Source organism: Chrysochloris asiatica, unplaced genomic scaffold, assembly GCF_000296735.1.
Source record: "Chrysochloris asiatica unplaced genomic scaffold, ChrAsi1.0 scaffold00052, whole genome shotgun sequence".
Lineage (NCBI taxonomy): Eukaryota > Metazoa > Chordata > Mammalia > Afrosoricida > Chrysochloridae > Chrysochloris > Chrysochloris asiatica.
Window position 1 is genome coordinate 6,327,844 of NW_006408570.1, and position 9,153 is coordinate 6,336,996.

General features: G+C 39.0%; 1 protein-coding gene across 1 annotated transcript in view; it reads left to right on the forward strand.

Annotated features, from left to right (window-relative positions):
- GKN2 (gastrokine 2) overlaps positions 1-8,490 on the forward strand; it is a 10,547-nt gene extending 2,057 nt beyond the window's left edge. Inside the window, exons 2-6 of the mRNA XM_006862997.1 lie at positions 2,247-2,300; positions 2,730-2,867; positions 6,657-6,767; positions 7,430-7,586; positions 8,408-8,490. Coding sequence (XP_006863059.1) covers positions 2,247-2,300; positions 2,730-2,867; positions 6,657-6,767; positions 7,430-7,586; positions 8,408-8,490 — 543 coding nt within the window. The remainder of the gene's footprint in view (positions 1-2,246; positions 2,301-2,729; positions 2,868-6,656; positions 6,768-7,429; positions 7,587-8,407) is intronic.
- Positions 8,491-9,153: the final 663 nt, after the last annotated feature.

Sequence of the window (9,153 nt, forward strand, 5' to 3'; positions counted from 1 at the left end):
CACCTTTGTCCCAAGGTTCTCATGGCGTTTTTCCGTGGTGTTTCTGCTCCTCCCATTTGGTCTTGCCATTTGATCTTGCTCAAGATGTCAGCTCTGGGCCCTTTGAGCCCAGCCCGGCAGATTCAAAAGTACACAATATTTTTTTACTTCAGCTCCAATTTCCACAAGCTATCAGCCTTCAAACTTTTTAAATATTCCTATCTCTGTGGTTCCAAGTTTTGGAGCTCTGCCCTGGATCTGCTTTGCCTGGTATTCTGTGTTATTGCTGATGGTGAACTTCACTGCACTTTCACCCTAGCCGCCATCAAGCCCTGCCTCCAGGCAGTGCACTATGGATGGGGGACTATGTTGTAATCCAGAATAGAATCCCTTTCTCCAGTCTCTATCTTTCAAAGTCCTGATTTGTCTTCAGCTGTTGAGAGGGAAATAAAATGATATGTAAGGTACTAAAGACTTCCAGCCTTAAGAGTTACCCCTCCCAGGGTACTCTCTGTTTCCCAAGAGGAGACCTATCATTGAAGCATACATTTTTAACCAGTGTTGTAAACAACACAGGGGTGTTGGATTGGTGGTTATTTTGGGACGCTTCCTGATTTCTCTTTAATCAGACCATGAAGGTGGCTGGTTCTCCATCCACCTCTTCAAGCCTCTGTTTTAGATCTACTAGATTATATATATGTTGTTGTTGTTACATGTCAACAAGTTGATTCTTGCTCATAGCGACCCTGTATAGGGTTTCCAAGGAGCAGCTGGTGGATTTAAACCACTGACCTTTTGGTTCGCAGTACAGTGCTTATCCTATAATGCCACACCAGGTGTCTATATATATGGTGGTGGTGGTGGTGGTGGTAGTTATGTGTTGTGGTGGTGTACTGATTACAAGTCTGGCTGCTAACCTCAAGGTCAGCAGTTCAAAACTACCAGCTGGTCTGCTGGAGAAAGATGGTGCTTTCTGCTCCCATACAGACTTACAGCCTCAGAAACCCTATGGGTCTCTATGAGTTGGAACCAACTCCATGGCACATAACAACTAACCAACATATGTATATATAGGCTTGAAAAAGCACATAGAAAAATTCCATGAACTATTCATTTCATTTTTCTATAAACTTTTGAAGCCCCATTGTATGAGCCTCAGACACCACCAGAGTTGACCTGGGGTGAGAGCCGATGGATTTCTATGTGAGTATGCGGCAGGTATCTGAATACAGGTTTTTGGTAGGGGTTCCAGCATCTGTCACCAGGATAGAAATGTTAGGGATGGTATGGAAAAGGAAGTAGATAGGTCCCACTGACAGTTTTAAAAATATATTTCCTTCCCAAAGATCTCTTCAATCAGCACTTTTTTAATAATGTGCAATATACTACAATAGACAGTATACTACAAATGAAGATCCAAAAACAGGAGTAGGCATCTATAGCAAAATATCAGAAGAACCTCGGTGTCAGTCTAATGGTATCAGCCTGACATGAGTTGTAGGAGAATATGAGAGTGCTCCTTGACCTTAACGTCAAAAGTTAATAACGCCCTCTAAGCAGCCTACCTTCCTAGTTTATCTTAGAAGCCTCTTGTATCTCTATCATCCACAAATCAACTTTGATTCTGTTTTACTTCTTCAGTCTCAGTGAGTAAAGGAATTTTGTACTGAGAGACAACTTTATTTGTGTAATTCAAAGCCAGTGTCTATCAGTCTAAGGTGTTTCCCATAGTAAAATGAGTCCTTCTCCACTGCTTGCTTCTAGCATAAAAACATGTGAAGGTCACAATGTTGGGAAGGATTGAGGATTAGGTAGAAAAGGTAGAAATCTTTGCCTGACAAACAGAATAAACTTATTAAGTGCCTGTAACATGTATTAATGTGCGTTTTCTCATTTTGGAAGTGGAATATTGACCATATTCCATAATACCATAATCCATAATCACTTACTTGTGTCTACAAAACCCAATCAAATGCACTGTTAATGAATTGATTCTGACTCATAGAGATCCACAGTGTTGCCGAGACTGTAAGTATTACAGGAATAGACAGTCTCATTTTCTCCCTCAGAGAGGCTGGTGGATTTGAACTGCTGATCTTGCGGTTAGCAGTCCAGTGCTTACCCTATGGTACCATTAGAACTCCTTTACCTGTGTCTATAAACATAGGCATATTCTAAATGTTCATGGTTTTTCTGTCCAACATTCCCTCATGACTCCACTCTTAATGTCTATCCTAAGACAATGATGTAACTGGTTTGTTTTTCAGGTGATATTTCTGGTGGTGCTGGCCACCTTTGGGGCACTGTCTCATGGATATGAGGTGAGTTAGTTTGTTGTGGGCTTTATCCTTTGGATATATTGAGGAATAAAGCAGGGGTGGGTTGGAGAGTCAGAATGCACTATTTGGGATATAATCTCTAAAACAATCAACAATGCAAACAATAAAGTTGATTGTTTCTCTCCAACTACAATACCTTCAAAAAATATAACCCACTGTTAAAGAATGTGGGTAAGCTCATCTCCTCTGAAGTCATTGTGATTCTCATATATAGTATAATCAACTATGAGAAAGAGCTGTGCATTCTTATTTTAGCATAGCTTTTTAGTCTGGTATTCCAGAAGAGAGTTTCCAGATTCCAATTCCTTATTCAGAGCAGATGAAAGATTTTATGTTGCTTGGGAAGGGGCAGCTGCCCTTCAAATGCATATAATATGTAGAAAATCTATTATGTCTTTTTTGTAAATCTAGGTTTATAACATCATCAACCCAGTCAACAATGGTGGCAATGTTCAGGAGACCGTGACAATTGACAATGAAAAGAACACCGCCATCATCAATGTCCATGCAGGGTCCTGCTCTTCCACCACGGTTTTTGACTACAAACATGTAAGCAGCAAGGGGATCTTTCAGGACCTGGGTTTTAAAGAGCTGAGGGGCAACTGTTTATTATACATGATGTGGTGGTGGTGTGCTGTGGAGTCAGTTCCGACTCATAGTGACCTTGTACAGGGTTTCCAAGGGTTGTAAATCTTTACAGGAGCAGAGAACCTCATCCTTCTCCCACAGAACAGCTGGTAGTTTCGAACTGCTGACCTTGAGGATAGAAGCCCAATTCATAACCACTACGCTACCAGAGCTCCTTAATGAATTGCCATTTAAAAATCGTTTTCTCATTTTTGCTTTCCCTTAAATAATCAAGCAATCTAACCAGCAGAACCATTTCTAAGAAATATTATGCCTGGAAACATACAAATTTCCTTGACGTTTTCAGGTGTAGATTACAAGATTGCGGGCACCTTCTCATTGAGGCTCAGAGAGTGCCTACAAAAGTAATCAAAGCAGTGGTTGACAAAAAAGCTCTTCTCAAAATTATTTCGAAAATAAATGAATGAAATAGGGCTTCTAATATAAAACATTATGCAGAAAAGAACAAACATGAAGAAAAACAATCATAAAATAGCAGTAAGTCAGACCAACTCTACATATGTAATTATAGATGTATTATCTACAATAAGTTAACTAAATAGTTTTAGTTGTATCCAACTTCTAGTTACTGATATTTGCAATAAATCTCAGAAACCTGTTCTGAAATTTTATTCTCGCCCTTATCCACTTATTGATTTGTTTGTTTTCCTTTTATTCTATTAATTGTGAGCCTGCTTCTGACTAGGCACAGAGCTGTACATATTGGATACAGGCTGGTCATAGCCCATTTTATTGGCCTGTTCAGTATGGGGGATCCCAGGGGAGAGGGTTCAGACTCCAGTTTCCTTCCCCTTGTAGACTTCTTCACATGCCTACTGTCATCGATTGGGGTTCCACGACAGATAAGAAAGTTGTTTTTTTTGTTGTTGTCAGTTCCAACTCATAGTGGCCCAATATAGGGTTTTTGAAGCTATAAATCTTCACAGGAGCAGAAAGTTTCATCTTTTTTCTGTGGAGCAGCTGGTGGGCTCAAGCCATTTATCTTGTATTCAAAGTCCAATGTTTTATTGTACATAACAGCATGCTTCCACTTATGAACGTTGTTGTTGTTGTTAAGCACAACTGAGACAGTTCTGACTTGTAGCGATCTTGTATAGGGTTTCCGAGGAGCAGTAGGAGGGTTTGAACTGCTGACTTCGCAGTTTAAACTGACCTTATAGTCCAGTACTTATCCTATAGTGCTATACCAGGATACCACTTACGAAGTACAGAATATTTAAAAGAGATGGTTTAAAAGGACATTGTACTGAAATAGGTTTTTAAGCAGAAGTCAGGGAAATTCCACAAAACTGTCTTTAAATGCAGGTAGTTTTGGGTTATGGATCTCTGACTTAAAACAAATTCTACTTGTTGTTTATGTTATATAAAATTGTCCTCACTTTGAAATGGTTGAATCAACCCCTGTTATTGTTGTTACTCAATGCTATCGAGTCGGTACTGACTCATAGTGACTCTGTGCACAACAGAACGAAACATTGCCCAATCCTGGGCCAACCTCACAATTGTTGCCACGCTTAAACCACTTGGCCAATTCATCTAACTGGGGGTCTTCCTCTTCTTCTCTAACCTTCCGCCTTACCAAACGTGATATCCTTCTCCAGTGACTCACAAATTCTTTATTTCTGTCTAACATTTTGCTGTGAATTGAGCAAAGGTTTACAGACAAGATCATCAGCTTTGCATTCAACAAATCCCATGCTTTGCTTAATCTCAATGGTTATAATCCCCTCCCTGCAACACAGTTGCCTTCCTTCCTTCTTTCCTGTGGCTCCCCTTTTCTCTTATATTTCATAAATGAATAAAGCACAAATATTTGATGCACACAAACCAAACTAACCAAACCAAATAATATAGATAAATTTAAATGTTCAAAGGGCACATTCTGCCGCCAACCTCCTGCCTAAAGGCACACAGCCTTTCTCAGTCCATGGGCCTAGAGCCCATAGGTGCTCTATCTCTCCATACCTTCATCTCTGCTACCTTCTCTGCTGTTTCTGCTATTCTTGGTAGAGACCTCACACTCCACTCATGCTCTTCCATCTTGATGGTCCTGGGATCATCTGTTCCTAAAATGAAAGATGAATTACTGTCTCCTTTTATTTACACTCTTCTACAATTACAGTTTTGACAATCAAAGTTAATCCTGCTAACAATTACTCACAATTGAATCATACAATCCTATCAGCATCATTCCCCCATCCCCTGTCACCAGTTCCATCTGGAAAACAGGAAAACTATTTAGTGGGAATTCTACCTTAACAGCTTCATTTTGAAACTAAGCACACCTATGAAAACTTGTAAGCTAGCCACTTTATGTCTTTATGTTGTTTGTTGTTGTTAAGTGCCATCAAGTCAGCTCCAACTCTTAACGACCCTGAGAAGCAGCTGGTGAACTTGAACTGCCAACCTTGTGGTTCAAACCAATCTTGCAGTCCAGTGCATTAATCCACAGCACCACACCAGGACTCCCTGGTGCCTTTGTAGCTCCCCGCCCCCAATTTTTGCTCACCAATGACTAAATTGCCCATCCCTATCAATCCAGTATACTGAAGAGACAATCGTGTTCCTTGATCTGAAGAATCTTCTATTCTGGTTGGAAGTTTGAGCAACTGTATTGATAAGCAAAAGTCAGTTCATCAAACTGTGACCTCCAGATTCTTAAAGACATGGGTTTCATTAGAAATGGATTTCATTCATAATCCAAGGAGTGCCTATGTATAAAGTGGTGAAGATGTGGTTACAGATCTTCCACTATCACCAGACCTGACCTCAGTTTACTTTTGAATTTTAAGTATTGATTGCTTATGAACACAAAAATCTCAGAGCTAGAAGAGTCCCAGCACAGGCTGTATAATGATTTGGGATTCTTCCAAAATATTGTCTTTTTTGATGCCTTTGTCATTGTCCTTCACTGCTCTTCCAATCCTAATTTGCTCCAATCTATCTTGTCTATCAGCAGTTTGGGCTTGAGGAGGGGACAGGAAGGAGGAACAAAAACTGGAGAAAAAGATAAGATGGTAAAGGAGAAGATAATAGATGGAAAAAAATGTGTATATGTATGGTGGGGTTGGAGGTGTAGTATTTAGGAGAGTTTCTAAGCAGCTTTGTCCAACAGAACTTTCTTTAATAATGGAAATACTCTATATCTACACTTTCCAAAATGGCACCCCAAGAGTTCTTGTGTGGCACTTTAAGATAAGTACTGGACTGCTAACTCAAAGGTCAGCAGTTCAAACCCACCAGCCACTCCTTAGAAACCTTGTACAGGGTCACTACGAATCGGAATGGACGTGTAACAATACCAACAACCAATTCCAGCTGTTAAATACTTGAAATGTGCATTCTAAAGAATATGATCTGTGCTCCCAATTGGGGCAGGAGCAGAATTAAATCAATAGAAAGAGACAGAGAGATGTGCCTTCTCAATTATTTCAAACCCTAGGCTATAAACTCTAGTCCCATTACTTGAAAATTGGATTATAAACTGTAGGTTTACACAGTTTAAAAAATGGTATCAATGATAAGTGAACAAACACAAATAACAAGTAAAAGAAGTCAGGCAGACAGACTTGATCACATAGTGTAAAGCAATGACATGCAGTCATTCCGCATACTCAAGTCTTTCCATCAAGACCCAGACATCCTCGACAAGTCAAGAGCTCAGAGAACTGTCTGTGCTTGCTTCCTCAGGGCTACATCGCTTCGAGGCTGCTCTCCCGAAGGGCCTGCTATATCCTGAAAATGAATCATGAAAACATTCCTGCTCTGGACCAACTCAAACGGTTCATCTTCGAGAGGAAGGTAATTCTGCTGTTCCTTAATAGAACATTCTCTGGTCTCGAATTAGGCCAAACCAATGCCTGTGGAGAAAGCATGAATCCTCATCATTAGGGAATCGTCCATCGTATGAAGATCAGAATATGATTACCGCAATGGATAATATTAGACCTTACAGTACTTTTACTCCTTTTAAGTGGAAGAATACACTTGATTTTCACAACGTCCTAAATATAAAAACTTATAATATATTACAGTATCTTTATAGAAAGGACCAAATAACCCCTCTTCTCAAAGCAGAGATCTAAGAAATAGTAGTTGTCAGAAAAGTGAGTGCAGTTTTGATATTCAACAATACATAGACATAAAAAAAAAATCATATAATGAGAATGAGTAAACAATGTGTTGAGGCTACAGACTTGGGGCTTAATTCTCCTTCCATAATTTATCATCCATGTCACCTTTGGCATGGGACTTAACCATGGCTGGGATTTTGTTGCCACCGAGAGTAAAATAACATTAATAATAATAAGACTTTTCTGCAGACAAAATTTTCAGAAAGAGGTGGTATCTGAAGCATCTTGGTCACCTTCTGTTTAAGAATCTGAAAGAGAGAAAGTTAAATTTTTCCATAATGCATACCAGATGGTACTAACTAGTCTCACCTTGTACTATTCTGTTACTAGGCTCTGAACACCATGTTCTCCAACAAATACACCTGGGTTAAGTACAACCCTCTGGAGTCTCTTATCACAGACGTGAACTGGTTCCTGTTTGGGTCACCCATTGAGAATCTCTGCAAACACATCCCCTTGTACAAGGGGGAAGTGGTTGAAAAGACGCGTGAGTACCAAGAACCATTCATTCATCAAATATTTTCAGAAAGATCACTATGTGTCATATACTCTGCTAAGTGCTGAGAAAATACAGATAAATGCAAAGCTGTAGGTATATTTTGGGAAAGAAATATCTACCATGTGTGGCAATTATGCTAAATTTTAGGGATTGAAAATGAATTAAACTTTAGCGTCCACGGAATGCATAGTTTACTGGAGAAATTTACAAGTAAATGCAAAGGATGGAATGAAAAAATATTCTGGAGTGGCCAGGAAACACTATTGGATTCTGTTAGTCTTTCTCATGTAAACATTTAAAGTAGGAAAAATCCCTTAGAAGTTCATCATTTGGAGGGGACAAAAAAGAAATCACTAAGAAGCATTCACCACATGTAGAATTGTTCCTGAAAAGAACAAATGAAGCACAGTGATACGGATTCATCATTAAATGATACGACATGTCATTGCAGGTTGTTTTTGTATACAATTTCTAAATACAGTAGAGTAGCCAGAATAATATTTTGAGCAAGACATTTTCCTTTTAACATAATCATTGGTGCTTATAAGTAAAGGATTATAAGTATGGATGTCATCAACACAGATTGGCATAGCATCAACAGAAATATAGCCAGTCAACCTTCTAGAAATTGCCAGTCTTATTAAAGCTAAAACATTATTGTCCTTTGGAATGCAAGTATGGCTAAAATTTATTTATTAGGAGTATACGTACCACCTGTAGTAAAAAACATATTTACAAAACCATTGACTTAATGCATTCTAACAATATATTTCCTTTTGCTTTTTTTTTGAACAATTTCCCCTTTTCAGATGACATTGGTGCTGGAGGCTGTGCAAAGGCTGGAGTGCTGGGCATCTTGGGAATTTCCATCTGTGCAGATATTCGAGTTTAAGCATCACAAAAACAGTGATTGTTTTTGTCTTTTTAAAGAGATAGATTATTGGTTTCCACTCAGCAGTCAAATTAAATTCTTTTCCAATGCTCTGATGAATTTTGAGATTCATTAGTAAACACTATATTTACAGATCTCTGGGTATTTGCTTTTTTGTTGTTGTTATGAAATACTAAAGGGGAAGCCAAACAATGTGTATGTTCTCGTTGTTTACCTTCATCAAGCATTCCGAGTATTCAGGGGACGGAAATTATCCTCTCTGACACAGCACATAGCTTTGAGGGCCATTTAAATGCACAAGGACTAGTACAAAATCAGGAAACACACTTTAGCTAGTCAAAGAAATAGACTCAACTTAATAAACACTATCATGATATTGATGGGGGTGAAGAGGAAGGAAGAGCAGCAGATGTAGCTTACTGGAAATCTTAACAGGGGAGAGAACTTGATCCAGTATATAGAAGGAATTTATAAACCTAGATAGACTTTAAAAAATTGCTTTAAAGCAATGGAGACAGTCATGAAACTACAATGGATGTGACCTACTCTGCACATGATGAATAGAGTGCAAGCTGAAAGTGTCACTCTTACTGGGCTGAAAAGGCAAAGTTCAGGGCCTGAGTTGCTAGAATCTCTGAAAATGGAGGCAGGATTTCCTAGAAA